This window comes from Colobus angolensis, unplaced genomic scaffold (genome assembly GCF_000951035.1).
Source record: "Colobus angolensis palliatus isolate OR3802 unplaced genomic scaffold, Cang.pa_1.0 Scaffold70, whole genome shotgun sequence".
Taxonomy (NCBI): domain Eukaryota; kingdom Metazoa; phylum Chordata; class Mammalia; order Primates; family Cercopithecidae; genus Colobus; species Colobus angolensis.
In genome coordinates, this window is record NW_012120710.1 from 3,650,218 (window position 1) to 3,673,384 (window position 23,167).

Below are 23,167 nucleotides of genomic sequence, written 5' to 3' on the forward strand. Positions count from 1 at the left end.
CATAGCTCTCTGAGTCAATATCTTGAATCTTGTTTAGTCTTCTAGAAAGTACTTTCTTATTGTTTTTATTCAATGATTTAAGTTAATCCAGTTCTATTCAACATTTTATGCAGAATGAGAGGAATCTGAGAGATTCTTTATGGCTTGGAACCCTAGAAGCTAGTCCAGCACCAACTGTGAAGTATAATCCTAAACTAGCGGTGTTCATGTTGCAGAAGTGGACCTGCTGCATGCATGCCACACAGTTTTCTGTGCTGGTTTTTACAACCCTACAGAACATCAAGAGTCAGTACAAGCTTGCAAAAATAAACTAAAACATGATGAACTCACCAGCACTTGGTAAAACATTGTATCTTAACTCCATTGGGTTGAAGTTATGCATAAAGAGGACAACAGCAGAATATTCAAGGTATCACAGGAGGATCAGCCAAGGTATTATAGAATAATTATAATCAGGAATGAAAGAAATATTTTGAGAACTCCCGGAAGCAATGACAAAACAAAAGTAACAGCTCTGAACTCCCAAGAAACAGCAGCCTGATAACCACAGAAATAAAAATGGTTGCTCTTTTGTAACAAAGACTTGGAATCAGCTGTATATGGAAGAGGCGTAAACACTAACACACCTTTCAAATAACAACTGGAGATACAAAACAAATAAAAATAGTTCACCTCTACAGAGTATGTACAGTAGGGCTGGTTACTATTGACCTCAACCACAAAACTGAAAAGCAACATACGGGTATTGAATTTGAAAATGAAAAATCAAAGCCACCACACAGAAAGTATTGCACCTTGCGTTCATAAAGTAATGCTATTTGGACAAATTCTGACAGAATCTGCTCATTTCCCACGTTAGCATTCTGTGAGGAAGCTAAATAATACTTTCAAAATATTTTCTTTATGAAGACATCCAAAGTTTCCACATAAGGAGTAAAATACTGTCATTTTGAAGGAACCTATGCTTTTTTGGAAAGTTTTCAGAACACTTCAAACAAAATAAGGAAATAAAATCCTCAAATGTAATACAAGGAAAAATATTAACCAAAAAAAAATGCTTAAATATTTGTCTTTCGTTTCTTGGAATAATGTCGTCTTCACATTATTCCAAGAAACAAAATTGTCACAAGCCAAAATACACATCTTTGACAGCAAAATGCTTTCTAGTGTCTTTTTCTGAACTTAAAATGTAACATAACAATGAAGCCTCCTTTCCATCTCCACCTTCCAAACTATGCAGAAGCCATGGCTGCACTCCCAGCACCTGCAAACCCATATGCCCAAAACGGAAGGAGCCTTACCAGACCATCACAGTTGCTGATGGCAACAGAGGTTCCTGGAATATCCACGATGTCACCAACATAAGCACAGTTAGTCTGCAAAGGCTCTGTTTTCCGGATTCTATCCGTAGCACTTCCTGGCTGATGGTTGTTAATGGGATCGGTTATATTCCCAGGCACCAGAGATGTCTCATGCCACTCCACAACAGCCCCAGGAGCTACTAGTTGAGTGTTGGGCTTTAGTCGCAGATGAAAATCTTTTCCAAATGCTGTGATATTAAAAAACAACTGCTCAGAGTTGGAAGACACGTCCCTCGCTGACCTCTTTTTGTGACTCGCAGAAAGAGTATGGGAGAGATAGCGTCCTTCTAGATTTGTGCTGACTGGAGTCACCAGCTCATACTCTCTATATCTCTTTATTGGTAAATCTGTGGGGTAAAAAACGGAATTGTCAAACCCTGCATAATAAGAGAACACAGGAGAACATAACACGGACAAAAAGTGCCCACCTCACAAGACCATACCGCAATGTGCATAATATAGACATTCCTGAATCAGCTCATAAATATAAAATTTTGAGAACAAAAATCATTTCTCAAATGCACTTAAGTAACCCTGTGTTCAATGAGTCATTTTTAAATTAAAACAGTATTAAAATTACATTGTAAATATTCACATCTCATTAACACATTTGCAAACACAAATATAATGTGTCCATAAACTATAAATGGCTTGCTTAAAATCAAGGCGTACCCTCAATTAATTTATTATTGGCATAACTGGCATCTGCTAAAAACTTTTAACAAGGTTATTATGTAAAAAAAAAAAAATTTCTGATTGTTTTCATTTTTTCCCTGTAGAAATCCTGGAATTTAGACTAATTACAATAACTACATTACATGAGTCTGTAATGTATATACTGTAGCTTACAATGCTGTAATTTTTACACATTTTTTCTACCATAACAACCCTAACAACCATACTTCACAGGTGAGAAAACTGAGATTTAGGGGTAGGAGGTCCTATGTCCAAGGTCAAACAGCTGCAAAGCCTGAATATAAATCCAAGTGTTACTCCTAAGCCCATATATTCTATCCTACCATGCTTTCGTCCATAAACCTCCATTTTTAGAAAACTAGAAGAATGGGTAAAGAAGACATAATAGTCTTTAAATCAAATATGCAGGTACCAGTTAGTCAAGAGGGAACAGTATTCCCATTTTGCGCCTTATTCCTTAAGTGGGACAGATATCTATTTGAATACGAAAGTGCATTTGGAACTCACCTTACAATATGGGTAGCCACTTACATGTTACGCTGAATTTCACAATTAGCACTTAATTCCCCTGGCTTAGCCAAATATGCCTATTTTGTCTATCAAAATGCAAACACCCTTGGGAAAGAGAACAGATTACAGGAACCATTATAGGAATGATTTTAAGACCACAGGACAATGGATACTAGAGAAGGAAATACGCAGCAGGGCAGTAAGGTAAAAAAAAAAAAAAAAAAAGGCGGCGGCATAGGAAGGGAAATCTAAAAACATGAACTAAAATGATTCCCACTTTCACAATTCTAGCCTTACGCTAATCCTATAGTGTGTTAGAGTGCCCTAAAAAATGATATGATTCACAAAAACTCCTCACCTATGGAAATCACAAGTTTTGTCATCCAATAATGTATTTAGAGCATGAGATCTGTAAAGGAATCTACATCTTATGCTCATAAAGTATTCTTGCAGAATCACTGTTTTCATTATTTTCCTGCTTTTTAAAAACCTCAGGCAATATGTGAAATATCAGAAGACAAATAAAGGTGTTTACTTGTGCAAGATGTTAATTCTTTCTGTGCATGTTTGTTATAATTATGCCTGTTAAAATTACCAATGTATTTAAATGAACTATCTCATTTTATTAAATGAATACAACAAGAAACACTTGTAAATATTTACTAGCCAAAGAAGTAGTGAGGACTGTAGTATGAGTCAAGTGAGGCCTGATTCCAAAACTGGTGGCCAGACAGTGCAATCCCTGCTGAACTAGACTAGGCACCAGCAGAAACACAGACTTGGTCTTCCAAGAAGGTTGTGAGGAAGATTTAGTCTTCCTCCATGGTGAATACTTTTATAAACTCTAGTTTAGAGAGAAAAAACAACTCAAAATTTAAGAGAATGAGCACAATTGTCACGGGTGCAGAGTGACAAGAGTGGAAAGTTTCCAAAGTAAGGAGAGCAATCAAGCTCTTGTATGTGTACTGACAAAATCTAGCCCAAATTAACTATAAATGTCTTAAAGATAAAGAACTCCCCACTCAACTTGGTACTCCCAATATCATCATACAAGATTTTTTATGTGTCAGGGTGTCTTGTCAGTTGGATTTGTTTGATGCATATTAAGTTAGTAATACAGGTAACCAGAGAACATTGGCCTTGTCTAAGCTGCTACACACACTGACTTACACTATCCAGGCCCATGAGTGTCTGGCTGTCCCAATAATCTCAGTGATGGCTTTTTCTCTAACCATCGGTTGACTGTTTCAAGGGAAAGAGGAAGCAGTGCTTAATTTCAGTGTATGGATTTCCCAATTTCACTGAAGGGAATTCACACAACTAAAGTCTAAATCTGTATATTGTACTGATGCCTGGATTAAGTGACTAGAGAACAAGAACATTTAGAAAAATGCAGAAGGCTTCTTCTTACCCAAGAGGATACTCAGCGGCTTATACATACAGTAAGCCATACATCCTAGATGTATGTTCCATTTTTCCACTGTCAGGTAATATGTTCTAAATTTTTATTCAAAATAAGAATGGTATGTTTCTATAAAGCTTTATTTTCTCTAATGCTAAATAATAAATCATTCCTAAAAAGTACACATAATAAACATTTCTTTCTTTTTTTTTTGAGACAGAGTTTTTGCTCTTGTTGTCCAGGCTGGAGTGCAATGGTGTGAACTCGGCTCACCGCAACCTCCACCTCCTAAGTTCAAGCAATTCTCCTGCCTCAGCCTTCCCAAGTACCTGGGATTATAGGCATGTGCCACCAAATCAGGCTAATTTTGTGTGTGTGTGTGTGTGTTTGTTTTTTAAGTAAAGATGGGGTTTCTCCATGTGGGTCAGGCTGGTCTCAAACTCCTGACCTCAGGTGAATCGCCCACCTCAGCCTCCCTAAACATTTCTTAAATTAAATGCTTGAATGAGTCATGTTTCTATTGGGAATTAAGGTAATGAGGAAAAAGATATGATTGGCAACCCTCTGGATTACCATCTCCTGGGTGGTAGTTAATGGAACTGACAAAGGAACTACCCAGTCACCTGCTATTTATTAGCAGAAAAAGCTCCAAGCTCTATGATTTGTGTTTGAGAATATATCATCTCTAATACAACAATCACAGTAGGTAAATCCTATTACCCCTATTTTATAAATGAGAAAGCAGACCTAGAAGGCTTGACACATACAAGCAAAGAGCCAAAGGAAAATTCCAATTCTCATCATTTTGACTCTGAAGCCCATGCTCCTATGCTCTCATTCACTTCTGAATAGATGCAGCATCTTGCTGTCAAATTCTAATTTAAGATCTGATTTATAAAAGAGAACTACCACAAGAATTACAATGTTCTACCCACCTGCAGCCAGTCAACCAATTTTTCCTCTAGTATAGCTTCAAAAATTTCTGCAAAAGACTCTTAATTTCTAGGTTTTGGAGGGAGAAACTGGGAGGAGGGGCAGAAGCTCAAAGCAATCAAAAGCATTTTAATTTCAGATTACAATCACAGAAGTAAACCAAATTATATCCAACGTTCATTTACTGCACTTATAATTTTCACATTTTACAGGCCCAACTACTTTCACAAAGCAGGAAAGCCTATGGTTATTGAATGAACTGCAGAGTCAGAAAGCAATAAGTTGGGTCCACTTGTGATCTTCAGCAAATTCTTTATTTTCTCTTAGGCTTGTTCCCTCAACTGCTAACTGGAAGTTAGTGACAGTTCCAACTTCATAAGTTTGGTGAGAGTTTTACATAAGATCATGTAGAAGATTCAATAAATATCAGCTATTACTAATTTAAGTGTAAGTTAGGCACTCATTAAAATAATGCTGTAGTTCAACTTTAAAGTTAGAAACTATAAAATTGTTAGCTGAGGCGGCTGAGGGGCCACAGTAATAGGTATGTGAAGGTTTTTGTGGGCCATAAGTTCCACAGGCACAGAGGACTATAAATTCTATTACTGGTAGCTTATTACTCAAACATGACCCAATGCAGTGATTTAGCCACAACCCACTGCTATCAGTGCACATATAATCCATCTCCCTCCTAGTACTGTGGATGAATTGTCTGTCATCTCATCTAAGAGTAAACCCTCTACTAGTGCACAACATTCTAGCCCTTCTTGCCTTTTCAAGAACAACTGCCTTTTCAGCAATGTCCTCTCTCTCTTTCCTCATCAAGTTTCCCCACATAACTAGACCATTCTCACCAACAGATAAAGAAGTTGACATCCTATCTCCCATCTTTGACAAAAAAAATATTTTGGATGACACCCCTTCCTCTAGGTAATTTTTTCACTCCCCTTGAGGGCAAAAAGCTTCAGAACATTGACTCTATTAGATGTCTCCAATTCCACTCTTTCCATTCTTATTCCTTCTTGAACACATTCCAATTAGTTTCTTTTGGAGTCACGAGTGATCACATGTTGCTGAAGTCAATGGCCAAGAATTGATCTTTTTACTTTTCATATCAGGAGCACCTGACCCAGTTTATTTTTCTTTCCTTCTCAAAATATTTTCTTTATTTAGCTTCCAGGTCATCATTCTCTCCTTACCTCACTGGTCTCACCTTCTCATTCTCCTTTACCGGTGTCCCAGTGTTTCCATGGCCTGGAAACAATAAAATGTCACAAGACCTGATCCATGGACTCTTCTCTTCTGTGTCTGCCCTCTGGAGCTGGTGAGCTCCTCCTATCTTAAGACTGGATGCCTTCACAATTGTGTATCTCTAGCCCCAGTTTCAGCTGTGAGCTCTTCTCTAGTAAATCCAATTGCTTATGGAGACCTACAATGTACATATTCACAAGGCACCTGAACTTATCATTTCCAAACGTACACTCCCAATCTTTCCGCTCTTATATCTGCTCCTCCTTTCCCATGTCAGTAAGTAGCAACTCTATACTTTCAGTTACTCAGCGCAAAAATTTGATTAAAACCATCCTTAACCCTTCATGTACTACAAACTCAATCTTTTACCAATTTTGTTGATCCTAGCTTCCATATACATCCAGATTCTGACCACTCCTCACTACCTCCTTGCTACTACTGTAGTCCGAGCCATCATCATGTCAATTTTGAATGTGCTTCTAAACTGTTCTCCTTGCTTCTGCTCTTCCCCTTAATGGATTATCCTCAAAATAGAGTCAGAATAATTAAAGTGTCACATCTTATCACTCTTCTCCTCAAACTCATCCCACTCAAAGTAAAATGGCTCACAAAGTCCCAGGGCTTGAAGCTGGAGATTCTCACATCTCAAAGTTTTTGTACTTGCTGATTCCTCTGCCAAAGGATCTTCTTCTCAGCTGCCTGGCTTACTCTCTCAATTGCTTCAGACCTTTGCTTAAATGTGACCCTCTCGGTGAAGTTTTTCCTGACCACCAGCAACCATCTTACCCTCTGTCCCCCTTCTGTGTTTTATCTTTCTCCATAAATCTTGTCACCATCTGACATCTTATAAATTTTACTTATATGTTTATTTATATATTTTTATATCTACCAGCATATATACTTCATGAAGGCAGGAGATTTTATCTGTTCTCTTCACCTCATTTCCCCACTGCCTAAAAAAGAACTTGAAGTTACTCAATAAACATCCATGAATGAAGAAATGAAGAAATGAGTGAACGAAAGAGAGCAGTTTGAGCCAGAAGGGGTATGTGAAATCAGCATGCATCTTCTTTTGGCTAAATAGTCATTTTATCACCAAGTCATTAATGACGGCAAACTGCACAAGCCATTTACCTCTAAAGCCAGAATTTTGCTTGCAAAGCTTGTGTATATTTCTCACGGTTCCTGCTGCCCTATAAACCAAACATTTCTTAGTATCCAGGTCTTACCTTTTAAGCTACCAAAAACAAGAAATGGATCTAATCATTAAAACAGACCTCCTGTAAGACAGACACAGAGCCCCGCATTCTTAGGAGCAGGCAGCAGGAAATTAGCCCCCACTCCGCAATCTATTTGGATATTCACAGAATTTTAACTATACAGGTCAAAAATTTAAAAGAGCCAAAAGTCAGGGTCCCTAATCTCTGCTCTTTCTTACAGTTCAGGCATCTCAAGTAGATGGGATTATTTTTTCTCAAGTTAGTGGTAGAGAGCCTTTAATCTGCTCCTGCTCTCTGAAGAAAGGTTTTTCTCTGAGTACTCCAAGCTTCTTTCTACCCCTTCACTCACCCTTCCTGGTGAAAAAGAGTGAATTATGTGGTTGGGAAGTCTGGGAAGCATAAGAAATTTGCAAACCTCAGCACCTCCTCCTCATTCTGCTTCCTGGGAATGAGCCTGATACGGGATACATGTTCTCCTTAGCCAGGGGCAGCCCTGCTCTGGACTGGTGAGGCCTGACAAGCACAGGGTGGAGTATTGGTAACCAGCGCACTTGCCTGTCAAAAGTGGGAGCCTCATTCTCCACTGCAGCCTTTTCTGTAAAAGATATTTTCTTTTTACCTACCTCTTTAGTTTTTCTATTTCTCAACTTGTTCAGAAGCTAGGCAAGCAAGAAGAGTATTTTTTATTCAGGATCTCCTCAGTAACTTCAACTACCCCCAAGACAAACTGTTGTCACATCTCCACTGGCAGCCTAATTATAATGTAAAAAAATTTCTTGTCAAAGAATTCTCTTTTATCTAAATTTCTCACTCTAGAGTTTGATGTAATGTCTTCTTCCTCCTTGTACTGTGTAAAATAACCACATTTTTGTATATATGTGCATGACTGTATTTGTGATATGCATATAAATTTGTGCAGACATATGCAGTTAATATGCACAACCTACATCAAAAGCTTTAAAAGAGGCGATGTTCTTTGTTTCAATACACTTAAACATTTTTTACTTTCTATGTTAATGTCAACCATGTTAGATTTCCCAAGTAATTTTCAAACTTTAATCATTATCCCTTTACACATATCTATGTTTTAGCATGATACCCTGCACATAGTAAACCCTCAATAAATATAGATTAAACGAAAAGAAAAGTTCCCTTAAACTATAACCTGAACGGCTCTGTTCTGTATTGAGAATAACTTGTCTTACTCTTTCTTCATCCTTAATATATCTAAACCAATCTGAATGTTCACCTATTTAGCTTGTCCTCCTCACTTCACTATTTCTGTTCATGAAGTGCTGATTCTCCCAAATCAGGCTAGAGAGCTATTTTATACATGTCTTATAACTTTCCCCCATATGACATCATTCAAGTCCTACTGCTTTTTCTTTAGCAATTTCTCTCAAACTAACCCATTTTGTTCTAATCGCTTTTAAGATCTCATCACCTCACACTGAAAAGTTGCAAGTACCAAGTCCAAATTCCCCACACAGAATTTCTCACTACTAAATGTTATATAAATTATACCAAAATACTGTCTAAATTGCTGTCAGGAAAATTATTTTAAAGGTCCAGATTGAAAATACTTAGGTTCTACCACTTACTACCTTAGTGATTTGGGTCACTACATTAGTTCTTCTCTGTAAATTACAGGTAATAGTATTAACTTCATAGGCTTGTTGTAAAATTTCAATGAGCTAATCGATTCACAGTGCTTACAACACTGTCTGGCACATAGTAAATATTCAATAAATGCTGGCAATTAATGTCACTATGTTATTCCATCTAACTAGCCTCAATAGCTCACCATTACTTTAGGGTAAAAGATAAAGATTCACAAAATCTGTATAAAGTAGAAAACAGAAAATCAGAGACTAAGTAACTTAACCCAAATAAAAACATAGGTTTTGTATTTTAAAGCCCTCTGCACTCTGCCCCTTATTTCTTTTCAACATCATCTCTCATATTAGCCTACTGAAACATTCTGTCTAATGTGCTCACAAGACCTGGCTTAAGCATGCCCACCTTCACAGCCCCACTCTGCAGCATCACTACAGTAGAGGACCGCTGTTTTCTCTCCACCAAGGCAAACTGAATTTGGCCCCCAAAGCCTATCTCAAGCCCTATCTTTTCCAAGAAAACTTCCTGGCAACTTATCCACAGAGTACAGACCTCCTGGCCTGAGCTTCCATAGTACTCCCTGTCAAGTCATTTAACAAAAGCAATGTCCGTACAAAAGTTTTTTAAAAATCTCTGTGGGAGAAGAGTTACATGCTTATGTTTCATCCTTTCAGACACTATAAGCTCTTTGGGACAGAAGTATAATACCTTAACCGTGTTCAAATGCTTGATATGGTTTGGATCTGTGTCCCCACTGAAATCTCATGTCAAATTGTAATCTCCACACGTTAGAGGAGAAGCCTGGTGGGGGTGATTGAATCATGGGGGTGGACCTCCCTTTTGCTATTCTCGTGACAGTGAATGAGTTCTCATGAGATATGGTTGTTTAAAGGTGTGTAGCACTTTCTCCTTAGGTCCCTCTCTCCTGCTGCCACATGAAGAAGTGCTTGCTTCCCCTTCACCCTTCCACGATGACTGTAACTTTCCTGAGGTCTCCCCTGGCATGCCTCCTGTATCGCCTGTGGAATTGTGATTCAATTAAACCTCTTTTCTTCATAAATTACCCAGTCTCAGGTAATTCTTTACATCAATGGCAAAACCCACAATTACTTTTGCACCAACCTAAGAGCAGTATGAGAACAGACTAATACATAGCCTTAGTGTACACTACAGGAAGGAAGAAAGGAAGGAGGAGGGAGGGAGGGAGGGAGGGAAGTCTAACCGATGGCTCTGTCTGGAAGTGGAGTTTCTTGGGAGAGATTGCTCTGTGTGGGGGCTGGTAAGGTGCACTGTACGACAGACACAGTAGCCCATGCTCTAGGATCATCTTAACTCCTTTATATGTTCAGCCAGATATGCTACAGCTTGAAACAGACATCTTGGTTTCCTTCTAAGTATGTAGCAGAATAAGACACAAATATCCCCTAGGGGTACTAGATGTTCCCAATACATTGCAAAGAGCACACTATAGAACTGTAAAAGAACAAAAGTCTTCAGTAGTACAGTCAACGTTGCAAAGACCTTGAGCAACTTCAGTATAAATCTCTCATATGTCACACAAATTTTTAAGGATCTAATTAATGCCAAAGCTACCCCAGGCACATAGAATATTGAAATACTTGTGATTGATGCAATATGGCTTACAGTTCCCAAGCAAGGAAGAGATTTGGGTATGATGGTTGAACACTAAAGTTCTGGAGTCAGAAAGCATTGCATTTGAATTCTAGTTCCTGACTGATGCACTCTTTGCCAACTTACAAGCAAATTCTGAAAATTAAGGCTCACAGAGGTTATCTTAAAAACAGAAACAATAATGGAAACCAAATCAGGTGAAGTATACAAAGGCCCTGGCCCATCTAACAAAACTTTAATAAATGAAAAGTGAGCTGTTATCATCACCATCAACCCTCTTAGCTAGAGCTATAGAAAAAGAAAGTCAGTTTCAGATTCTTTCCAAGTCCTAGTACCCCTCAGACCTCTCTCCCCTATAATCCCATCCAGCCTGATGTGATACAGTTAGAAGGACCTTAAATTCCATATCAACAGAGGGCCTAAAATCCAATCTGGCTGTAACAATCCACGCCCCATTACCCAATCTAAAAGACTGGAATTCTCTCCCAAAAAGTGGCTGGTTATCTACTATGAAGAGGCAGTTCACACAGGCAATTTATTTTATCAGGTATAAATTCTCAGTATGCAATAATCTGGCCTCAAGAATGAAACCGAATAAGCATTTTCAAGATCAGCTAAAGAAGCAGCTCCAACAACAACATTTCCAAATCCTGAGCCAAGAGTAAGAGAATGACTTTCATCAGAAATGATGGGAGCCAGCTGCTCCAGGAAAGATGCAAGCAGGGTGAAGAATGGGCATTAAAGAGGACGCCAAACGCCAAAGGTCTCAGCAAAGCTATAAACACTTAAGGGGAAGGGGACACATCTTCTCTCAAAAGCAATTAAAAATTAATTGTGACACATGCTGAAATTCTGAACACAGTCAAATTCTTTTCTCCTCACTTCAAACCCTCTAGGCTCTTATCACCACAAAGTCGACACCCTCTTTGGTGTGTCTTTTATTTTAATTGCAAATCTATTTTCATAGTATAATATTTTTATGAAGCTATTTGAAAACTAAAGGTGATGGCTTTTTTACTCGTTATTAAGAACGAACGAATAGTTGTGTACTTAAATTCTTCTAGTTTTTAGAAATCTGACTTTTTAATAAACATTTGTTGCAACTGCACAATATTTATGTTCAAAAAAGCCATTTAGGAAAGAATAACACATTCTTTAGTGTACTAGAACATGAAATCAGGTAAGAGAACATATTTCAAAAAAAGAAAAAGCATCCTTTGAAGAAAGATATCCAAGAATTTTATTTGCTACACCTTAAAATGACCAAATAATTAATAACAAAATAAGTTAAAAAGATTTTGTTTTTAAGTGAAGCCCAAATGCCAAAATTTTAACATTCCAATCTCAGTTTTTAAATAAGCACCTCTGCTTATTTAGCATCACTAAGAATTTTACAGACTCGAGAGCAATGTTAGGAACTCTAAAAATTAATATTTCTCAAACTTATAATTTTTGCTAACTAGAACTTTGAAAGATTAATATTGAGTATAGAATATGAAGCTATAAAAATTAACATTTGTCTCCAAGAGCAAAGGCTAGGAAAAATAAAATAAATAAGAAATGTGGACAGCATTGTTAAAGGTTTTCACTGAAACTTTACTTGCGATAATTACATTTTCCAAATCTAAAATAGCCTGGCTCATACTTTTGTCAAAAAGTAGGAGAAACTGGGACAGTCTACTAGGCCACTGAGCTAAAATCAAGTCATCAGCAGGGCTGCATTTTTTTTGGAAGCCATAAGAAAGAATCTGTTTCCCTGCTTTTTCCAGCTTTTGGAGGCCACTGGCATCACCTGGCTTATGGTCCCCCTTTCTCCATCCTCAGAACCAGCAACAGGGGACTAAGTCCTCCTGCTGCCACCTCTCTGGTTCTCTCTCTTTAGCCCCCCTCTTCCATTTATAAAGACTCCTACTCTGATAATCCAGGATAATCTCTCTATTTTAAGGTCATTTGATTTTCAACCTTAATTCCATCTGCAAACTTAATCCCCCTTTGGCATGTAACATAAAATACTTGCAGGTTTCAAGGATACAGGCACAGACATCTTTGGCGTGCCATTATTCTGCCTGCCACAGCCACTATCTCCCATCAATGTGCTGGAAAGCTATTGCATTTGAGGTATTACTGTATGCCGTGTGACTCTTCGGCATGCATCCCTCCTTTTTATTTAGCTGCACACCGATTTCACTTCAGGTTAACCACGTCACACTCCAGTCACACTCCTTTTAAATCAGGGGTAAAACACCCCAATCCAGGTGAATCAAAGTACTGCATCCCCTGACCACAGTGAATGATTCAAGCTTATGACTAAATCAAGTAGCCAATAAACTCTCTACCAGGAAATGTACTGGACCTGTCAAAAAAGAGGTGTCTGTCTTCTGGGGTGAAAGGTAGAATGATAGCCTGGAGATGACAGCAACAGTCTTTGCCACAACTTGTGGGAGGTGTAGGGGGAGGTGAACCAATCCTACCCTGAAAGAGAAATAAAACCAATACAGAGGAAAAATGAGAAAGACACAAGGATAAAGAGAAAGAGGGAATAAGAGAAAGAGAGAGATTCCATGACGGTATTATTTAAACTCTAGATCCAACTATACCTGACTTTGAAACCTCATCAATTTTGTTTTCCTTAACCTATGTGAACTGGGTTCCTGTCATGTGCATCCAAAGGAGTCATGACTTCCATGATTTCTTTTAGCAAAATGGAATGAAGGGAATTCCAGCAAAATAAGGTGTAAGAAGTAAAAGAATTGTATCTGGTAAACATAAAATAGAATTGGCATGGAATCCATATGGAATAACTGGTTTTGCACCATTCATTTCTCAACTCCCTCTCTCTATTGCTATATTACAATTAATTAAACAATACTACATTGAGATACAAACATGAAGATAATACATGAAAATAGAACTCTCAAAGAGCTGTCACATGGTGAGCTGACTGGGTAGATAGTTTGTTACAAGTCCATGGCACAGGAAATTAAAGTTCCTGGAAATTCATGGTGATAGGCAGACCTATCTAAAATGTAGGGATTAGAATGAAGTACCTCTCTTTGAGTAAAAGTTTAAAAAAGAAACAGCACAAGTCAAAGACACACTAATAACAATAGTTGTGATTCTATCTTGTTTACAATGTACCAGCATTTTACGAATGCTATGAAGTAACAGTAGTATTTTCATGAGACTATGGCAAAGTAATTTATGGATTAAATGTTATTCCCATTATAATTATTCACAGAATTTTTAAAAACTATTTTAAAATTCATATGGAACCAAAAAAGAGCTCGTATAGCCAAGACAGTCCTAAACAAAAAGAACAAAGTTGGAGGCATCAAACTACCTGACTTCAAACTATACTACAAGGCTACAATAACCCAAACAGCATGTTACTGATACAAAAACACACACACGGGCCAGTGGAATAGAACAGAGAACTCAGAAATAACATTGCACATCTACAACCATTTGATTTTCAACAAACCTGACAAAAACAAGCAATGGGGAAAGGACTCCCTATTTAATAAGTGGTGTTGGGAGACCTGGCTAGTCATATGCAGAAAATTGAAACCAGACCCCTTCCTTACACCTTAGTTAAAAATTAACTCAAGATGGATTAAACACTTAAATGTAAAACCCAAAACTATAACAAAAAACTATAAACTATAAAAACCCTAAAAGAAAATCTAGGCAATATCATTCAGGACATAGGCATGGACAAAGATTTCAGGATGAAATTGCCAAAAGCAATTTCAACAAAAGAAAAAATTGACAAATGGGATCTAATTAAACTAAAGAGCTTCTACACAGCAAAAATGTTCATTGCAGCACTATTCACAATAATAAAGACATGAAATCAACCCATATGCCAATCACTGATGGACTGGATAAAGAAAATGTGGTATATATACACCATGGAATACTATGCAGCCATAAAAAGGAACAAGATCATGTCCTTTGCAGGAACATGGATGGAGCTGGAAGCCATTATCCTCGGCAAACTAATTCAGGAACAGAAAACCAAGCACCACATGTTCTCACTCATAAGTGGGAGCTGAACAATGAGAACACATTTACACAGGGTGGGTAGCAACACACGCTGGGGCCCATTGTGGTGTGGGGTGGAGGAGAAGAGAATACTAGGAAAAATAGCTAGGACATGCTGGGCTTAATACCTAGGTGATAGGTTGATGGGTACAGCAAACCACCATGATACACGTTTACCTATGTAACTAACCTGCACATCCTACACATGTACACTGGGACTTAAAATTAAAATTAAAATTTTTTCTAAAATGCAGTATTATGCCTCTTACACACAAGAAAGTAACACTTTGAGAGGTTAAGGTTACCAGCTAGAAAGTGGTGGAGTTGGGATTTTAAACTACACAGTCAAAACAGTGTCTGTGCTCCTGACCACTTGATAGAGGAAATACGAATATTCATAGGTCCTCTCCTGTATATATAGATTTAGATTTTAGATTAAGAAATGGGCCGGACACGGTGGCTCACGCCTGTAATCCCAGCACTTTGGGAGGCTGAGGCGAGTGGATCATGAGGTCAAGAGTTCAGGACCACCTGGAAAAGATGATGAAACTCCATCTCTACTAAAAATACAAAAATTAGCCAGGCATGGTAGCACACACCTTTAGTCCCAGCTACTCGGGAGGCTGAGGCAGAGAATTGCTTGAACCTAGAAGGCAGAGGTTGCAGTGAGCCGACATGGTGCCACTGCACTCCAGCCTGAGCGACAGAGTGAGACTCTGTCTCAAAAAAAAGAAAAAAGAAATGGGGCCAGGGTAGTCCCAGCTACTCGGGAGGCTGAGGCAGGAGGATAGCCTGAGCTGGGGAGATCAAGGCTGCAGTGAGCCATGACTGCACCACTGCACTCCGGCCTCTGTTACAGAGCGAGACCCTGTCTCAAAAAAAAAACAGAAAGAAGAAAATGAACTTTACATGCAAAAGAGAGGTTTTTACATGTAAAGGAACGAGAACTGGAACTCATGAATAATGCCATCAATCATTGTTTTGGTTTGCATATCTAATATACAAATATACTTACTAAATATTAAGAAAAATTGTTGGAAACGTGATTTAATATCTAAGACCACAGTATCTGAGGAATCATATATTTAATCCTTTTTTTCTTGCTACAAGTTTCCTAATGGCTATTTTTGTTTTATCAATCATTTCAAGAGCAAGATAATACTGTTTCATGCTGCTCACAATTTGTTCTAAATTCCATGAAGATTCATCACGCTGAATTTGTGGCAATCATTTTCCTAAACAAGAGACTGACATTTTACCACAAAATTTCTCCTAGGGATTTACCGTTAGTCAGCAAAGTCATGTAAACTTCTTTGGAGAATTAGGAGGTATACATAATACGTGAGAAGAGAGGTTGCTATGCTAGGAAACTTCCCATGCTCCACTATGCATTTTAAGGAATATACAACTCTCAAATTGTACTGTATGAGGTAGATGAGTCTTCTTGTAGTACTAATAAAATTACAAAAACATTTGTATAATATAATTATTCATATTCATTGGGTACTTCAGTGTTAGAAAAATTATGAATTCACTGCATCTTTCAGATTGCATAACCAAATATTTAAAAATTATATTCAAACATCAAAAAGCAGACAGAATTAATTCTAAAGTGAAATTTTAAAAATTAATGCCTTCCTAAGTTGCTAGTAGAAGTTCAGATCATCCAGACTTGTTCAAAAGCCATTTGTCAAAATGTATCATGTGAATTTGTTTTTACTCAGTAAGCAACTTCTGGGGCTCTCACCTAAAGTAGTCACTTGAAATGCAGGCAATGACATATACATACACAACACTGTGTGGCAACATTCACTATCATGGGAAAATAAATACTATTAGGAAAATGATTATACAAATTAGAGTTTATTAGTATGATGAGGTAAAATGAAGTTCAGAAGGAGTTTGTAATTATGTTGAAAAGCTCTACTAAAATATTAAACAAAACAAAAACGGTTATACAAAAAATACAGTGTGTGTATTGAAAGAAGTCTGAATCAGAACATGCTAAATTATAACAGCAGTTTGGGAATTGGAATGATTTTCAAAAATCTGAAGAATCCAGAAAAATTAAAGAATATGATTACAGTGGGCACTTGTAAGACATCAACAATCTGGGAAAATACTGACTAATTAAAAAGAAAAAATTCAACAACTTATAATAATAGAAGTAGTATAGTTTAGGAATAAAATCTGATCTCTACTACAGGAACACTAAAGAGAAGATTCTCAAAATTCTGATAATAGTAATCCTCTTTAAAGAAGCATTAAAGTTCCATTGAAGTCATCATTGTCAATATATCCTTTCCAAGCACAATAATCCAACTCTTCATATCAAAATTACTCATGATTTTACCAGGCAATTTGGAATGGTCCCTAATAGATTTCCAAGATAATCTGGGTTGGCTACTCAAAGCAAAGAATGCTTAAAGATCATCGTCCTGGAAGCAGAAGCGACCTTGAGGGTTTTTTTTTTTAACATTTCTGAGCAATATTATAATTATTTGGTACAATGGCAAGGAAAAGCAGTGAAAGCATGGGTAAGAAACATTTCAGCGAAACAACAATAAGGTATGATAATGGTGATACACAGCATGCTGCACTTAATTAAATTGTCACCTAAGAATCTTGAAGCAGTTAACATTAACCATAATCACGCTCAATGGAGGGACAGAAGATAAATCAGTAAAGCCAACTCCATTATCTTTAGTTTCGAGTAGCTAAAATTCTGCATTTTATAAAGGATCCCCTTAAACCTCCTTCACCACACTTTCTAGTACTGCTGCTGGCAAATTGGATTGACAGATTTTAATCTTAGCTTAGCTTATCTTTCCTGATGCCAGCAATAGGGCAAATGATCCCAAGTAGGCTGAAGTAAAAAAAAAAAAAAAAAAAATAGTTGGCATTCCAAAACTGCACATAGAATTCAATTCAATTTACCAAATACTTATTGAGTATAAACAGAAAAGCATAAAATAATGATAGGCCTAGGTCCCTGTGCTTTGCAGGGTGGAAGAGGAGTTCCAAGAGGCCTTGATAACATTGAATAATTAATTGTATAGCCATTGTCACCGTCTTCATTTTCTTAGGAACCAATTTAGCCTGGAGAAAGGCACAAAACAAGGAAATTCAGAACACAAATAAACCTTAATATAATAATATCCTGCTTGCTAGATCTATTCATTGAATAACCAGTATTTGAGGACCCACAAGGTACCAAGCCTTGTTTTATGTACTAGAGATACAACTGGCATCAAAACAAAGTCTTTGCTCTCATGAGGGTTAATCTAGTGACAATGCTTACTGGTCAATAACGAGGTAAGTACCTCACACTAAACCTTACAAACCAAAACCTGAAAATCGTGAAAAATTATCTCTTAGTAAACTAGATATCTGAGAGAACACGATTAGCAACTTTATTTTTTAAAGATTGGGATGTAACGGAATTTGCAACTGGGGAACAGAAATAGGACAGATGCCCCAATTCCAAGAGGAATCAGGAGAGGGAAGATATGCCCCAATTCCAACTGGGGTCAGGAAAGAGAAGACAGCTTAACACTAAAGGATCACAATGCTTTTTCCTCAAATGATACTCAAGCAATCTCAGCGCTGGCTGATGAAACAAAAGGACTCAGAGAGTTCTTTTTCAGATTTTCCAATTTCTACAGAACTATGATTATTTCCTAAGCCACATGTGTCATTGAGCAAGCCTCCTTACCCAATTGGACCAGCCACACCAGTTTCCCACGATTACCTCAGGCATCCTACCAAGGCCATACTCTGAGTCAGAAAAGACAGTCCTCCCTGATATCCCCTAAAAGTATGTCAATGATCTCATGAAACATACTTACACATATATGCAGAAACATACTGAAACACACAGATATATATGTATGTATGGGTACAGGTAGGTGATTAGAGACGCAGTTCCTATCTGGTTGGCAAAGAGGCACACAACTAGGTCAGGGTTCAAAACCTATTTACCCATTTTTTCTAGGGTGAATCCTACTTTCCCACATACCAAGAAGGTATTTTTCCACTGGCTGAAGAGAGAAGGAAAGAGGCAATATCGTGCATGAGACACTATATTAACTGCCTTCTCCTTACCTAAATAAAAGCCTTCCTAGTCTAGAGGGTTGAAGCATATAAGATACATTTTTGAAAACTGACCGTCTAAGTTAAATACTAAGATGTACATATCCTGTGACTCTAGTTATAAAGAGCATGAAAAACTGACACAATCAATTTATCCTGTTAGATGTCAGGAGAGCAGTCACCTTTCATAACAGGAGAAAGCTTGGCAGTCGGCATGAGGGACGTACAGCAGTGCTGGTAATGTTCAACTTATTGATCCAGCTGCTGACCGCACAGGAGCATTCACTTGGTGAAAAATCGGCAAAGTAAACTTATATGCACTCTCCTACATCTACATTACATTTCAATAGAAAGTATTTTTAAAATTTAGTTTCTTAACTTGTGGTTTATTACTGATTTATATTTAACCCTTCCTGAGACATTAAATTATTTAGAAATTATTGGGGGCCAAGCAATTTTTTTCTAGCCAATTTGTTGAGCAATAAAATAAATAAATAAAATCTACAAATATTATTTGTCTTTCCTAATGTATCCTTGATCAAATAACATGTCCCCAGGCGGTTATATAAAACTACTTCTAAATCAGTTAATAGAAAACAAAAAAAAAGTAATGTTTTCAGGAGTGCATTTTACCAAATCTCCAGGTTAGCAGTGCCTTTACACACAGGGGACAGGTGAGTAAAACTAATTCTATACATAAGATTTTCTTACATATTATACATAAACCAAAGTGAAATGATAGTTATACTTTTGCTATCACAAGACCTGTGGGCCAAAATCTAATTTTTTCAATCTGTTCTTCTCTTCATTCAACTTGAAAATGATAAACAAGAATGGTAATAATAAAAGAGAGAAATCCCATAAAACAGATGAATATGGGAACAAGTAAATCTCCAGCACTACAACCTAAGAGGGCTCTGACCTCCTCTCTTTCATACTGATTTATCTCTCTTCTGCCAAATTTAAGCATACCTGTACTATTTTCTTCCCTTTGAAAGGGCTACTATAGTAATTTACATTAGCAAAACAACTGAACCAAACTTTGGTTCAATCCGGGGCCTCTTACATGAGAACATCCTAATTCTATCTTAAAATGTTAATCAAAGCTATATATTTTATGAAATTTTTTGGTGGAATGGGTGATCTTAAGACATCTTTTTAATTTGCTTCTGAAAAGTTGGGACTTGTAAGTAATCAAATGTTTCAGTAATTAAAAATAAGACAACTTTCTTCTCCCTACTTTAGAGTTTGTTAAAAAACATTCTCTAAAAAGATAAGGATTGATGGCTGAATGTTACCAACTACAAATGACAAGTATCTATTCACAAACACTGTATTTTTAGTGCAGTTCTCAGTGCCTTTCCTCCCCACTTTCTGCTCTTGCAGTAGAGGTCTAAGCTAGGGAAATATATCCAACAATGAATGCTAGGCACTGAGTAGGAAGGAGCATTTTGATATATGCTCATATATTACAGGCTACATACACACACCTCTGGGCCTAGCTCTTGGGTTCCTTAGTTAACAAGTGTGGATCTCCACACTGTACTGTAACAGGTAGCTGTGCAACTTCTCAAGCTTCATTTTCATTTTCCTCATCTCTAACATAGGCACAACAGTATCCCCACCTCATAGTGTGGCTGTGGCAATCAGTTGACATAATGTACATGAAACAATCAACACTGTGCCTGGCATTTAATAAACAGCCAATCACTTGTAACTACGTTTGCAGCAGCAGTAATAAAAACTTTTCTTCTAAAAGACGGCTTTACAATATCACCTGACAAATACAAAATTTACAGAGACTAATACTCTGCCAAAAAGAAAAAGTATCTTTTAAAGTAATCCAAGTAAAATGTGTATGAAAAGACTTTGAATGTAGCCTGGCTTCTTGCCAGATGACTTTCAGTCTCCACATTCACAACAAATACATTACTCTAAACAGCTTCAAGAAAGCCCATGAACTTCTGAGTGACCTGTTGCAAGTCACTTACACTCTTTGAATCTCAGTCTCCTCACCCATAAAATGGGAGAAAGAATCTCCACAGCATCAGGAGAGTACTGGGATTTTAGATATTAGCAAAAGGCCTAACAGTATCTTTCACATCAGGAGATAATTATTTTAAAGCAGATTGAATAATAGAGGTCATCAGAGGATTTACCCAAAGCAGGAAAGATTGTAAGACAAAAATTTCCATCCTCTGTACTTCACTGTTCTCTTCTATGTAGCATTCTTGCCTCCTGTTGTACTCAAATGTTCTCCTCCTAAATGTTACAGAAGTTGATGATTTTATTTCATTCATCTCCACATCATCTTCCAGCCCCTCCATCACCTTCCAAGTACATATCAGTGGTTTGTACAAAGACAGTAATAAACTGATGCTTGAAATGTCCAACTGCAGAAGAATTTTTACCTCACTATAATTTAGCCCGAGGAAAGTGGGATCTTCCTCCAGAAAGAGGAAGAGAAGAACAGAAGTGTTTCCGGACTACAGATTATTTTTTTTAACCACCAGTGGGAAACATTTCAGAAACAATATTTTGCTTAGCTCACTTCACTCCCTTACTTTCAACTTAAGATAAGAGTGGCATCTGAGAACACAGCTTACCTATTTGCACCATTTCTTCATTACCAGCCTGGAAAGGAGGGGGAAAGCAAGAAAAAGAAACAGTTACTGGGTTTCATCTTATCACCTTGCGAGTTTTATTTCTACCATTAATGCTTTCCAAGAGCTAACTAATCAGGAGATGCTAGAGACTGGGATTGGTGCCTAAAGCCTGCACCTTAGTTTGTAGAAGGTTTCATGAGACAATTCCATAACAATTTGGGGAAGGCAGTTGTTTGCCCCTTTTCATTTTAATTTAACACTTATGAAGCCAGAAAAAATACATACACACACTCAATACTCTCTTCTGAAAATTCTACTGGGTCTGGATTAGAAAAGAAAGTCTATGAATTTAAACAGGCCAAAAGAAGCCTAGCGGGGGCCTGATTGATCAGATTTAAGGTCAGGAATCAACTAGACAATTCTCTACTTTTTACCCTATGGTCGATTAGACCAGGCCGACCAGAGAAGCTACGAAAACTAACAGAGAAATTCTGTACCCAAAGTCCCATCGGCCCACTGCTGATATAATTTACTACAAACGGCTCCCCTGGCGGAGCCTTCTCAAGGACTCTTCTGAGAGCATCGGGCTTCACCTTGAGTCTCCAAAGGGCTGGGGGCAGGGCCGAAAAGAAACAGAGCTGCAGTCAACTTAGCTTTAAAAAGAGGAGGAGTTGTGCAGAGGGGGAGGGGAGAAGGCGGCCGGCGCCTGCAGCCTCTGCCCAGGAAAACGCAGGGCAGGAAACGTCTCCAGCCCCCCTCCCCAACTGTCAAACCCTAGCCCGGCCGTGGTACTCCCAGGACACGTGTCTACAGGATCTCTCCCTGTCCGGCCCAAGGACTTCCTGAAACCCCCGCCTCCAGCTGCCCGAAAAAACCGTGAGTCAGTTCGGAGGACAGAAAGCTCCAGGAACCCGACTCCGGCGGCAGCAGCCAGAGCGCTGGGATCCCGGACCCAGTGTCCAGAACTTCATTCAAGCGCCCAGACCGCCCTCCAGAAAGGGGAAGCCCAGATGACCCGGCGAGGATGGGAACTGGCTGCGGTTTGTCACTAGGAATTGTTACGAATGTCACAGACTGGTGAAGCCCTAGGTGTGACAAGCCTGGGCTCCCGGAGTGGGAGTCATAACCTCCCGTGCAACTCAACCCTCCACCCCCAAAAGCCCGCACGCTGCGCCCAGCCCTCAAAACACCGTTCCTGAACGCAAAAGATAACAGGGAAGGGTGGGAGGAGAAGGAGGAAAGAAAGGAGGGTAGACAGGGGAGGAACTTTTCGGGAAAAGGTTGGGTTTGAGTTTTTTATTGCTATTATTTTCCACTTACTTGTCCATCAGCTGAAGTCCTAACCTCTACCAGAGCGGCTGCTATCAACCAAAGTGACAGGAGAACCATCACGAGTCGAGTTCACTTTCCAACTACTGGGCAAAGCAAATGCCCACAGCAAACCCCCCCAAAATAAGTTTCTTTAAGAAAAAAAAAAGGAAAAGGAAAAAAATGCAAAATAGAAACAAATGATCTTCTGTGCTTTGCTTCAATGAAAATGAAATTTGAGCTCTGAGACTGGCCCCCTCTGCTCTTAAGTTTTTTCCACTTCACCTTCTCACCCCGTCCTCCCAAACAGAGTGTGCAGGAGCGAGAAGGTGCTGCAAGCGGGCACAGGCTGAGCCCGGGAGAGGGGGAAGGGACGAGGGGCTTTCCAACTATTTCTGCCCAAAGCAGCTTTTTCGAGGCTTTTCGAGCACCATTGGTCCCTAAGGTTAGCGCGGAGAATGCTTGGGTTCCCCGGAGCACAGCAGGGGGAAGTAT

General features: G+C 38.4%; 1 protein-coding gene across 1 annotated transcript in view; it reads right to left on the reverse strand.

Annotated features, from left to right (window-relative positions):
• The window catches only part of ADAMTS3 (ADAM metallopeptidase with thrombospondin type 1 motif, 3), a 288,200-nt gene extending 265,410 nt beyond the window's left edge, over positions 1 to 22,790 (reverse strand). The window contains exons 1-3 of the mRNA XM_011927136.1: positions 22,685 to 22,790; positions 21,365 to 21,392; positions 1,302 to 1,708 (exon numbers count right to left, since the gene is read on the reverse strand). Coding sequence (XP_011782526.1) covers positions 1,302 to 1,708; positions 21,365 to 21,392; positions 22,685 to 22,753 — 504 coding nt within the window. The 5' untranslated portion in view covers positions 22,754 to 22,790. The remainder of the gene's footprint in view (positions 1 to 1,301; positions 1,709 to 21,364; positions 21,393 to 22,684) is intronic.
• Positions 22,791 to 23,167: the final 377 nt, after the last annotated feature.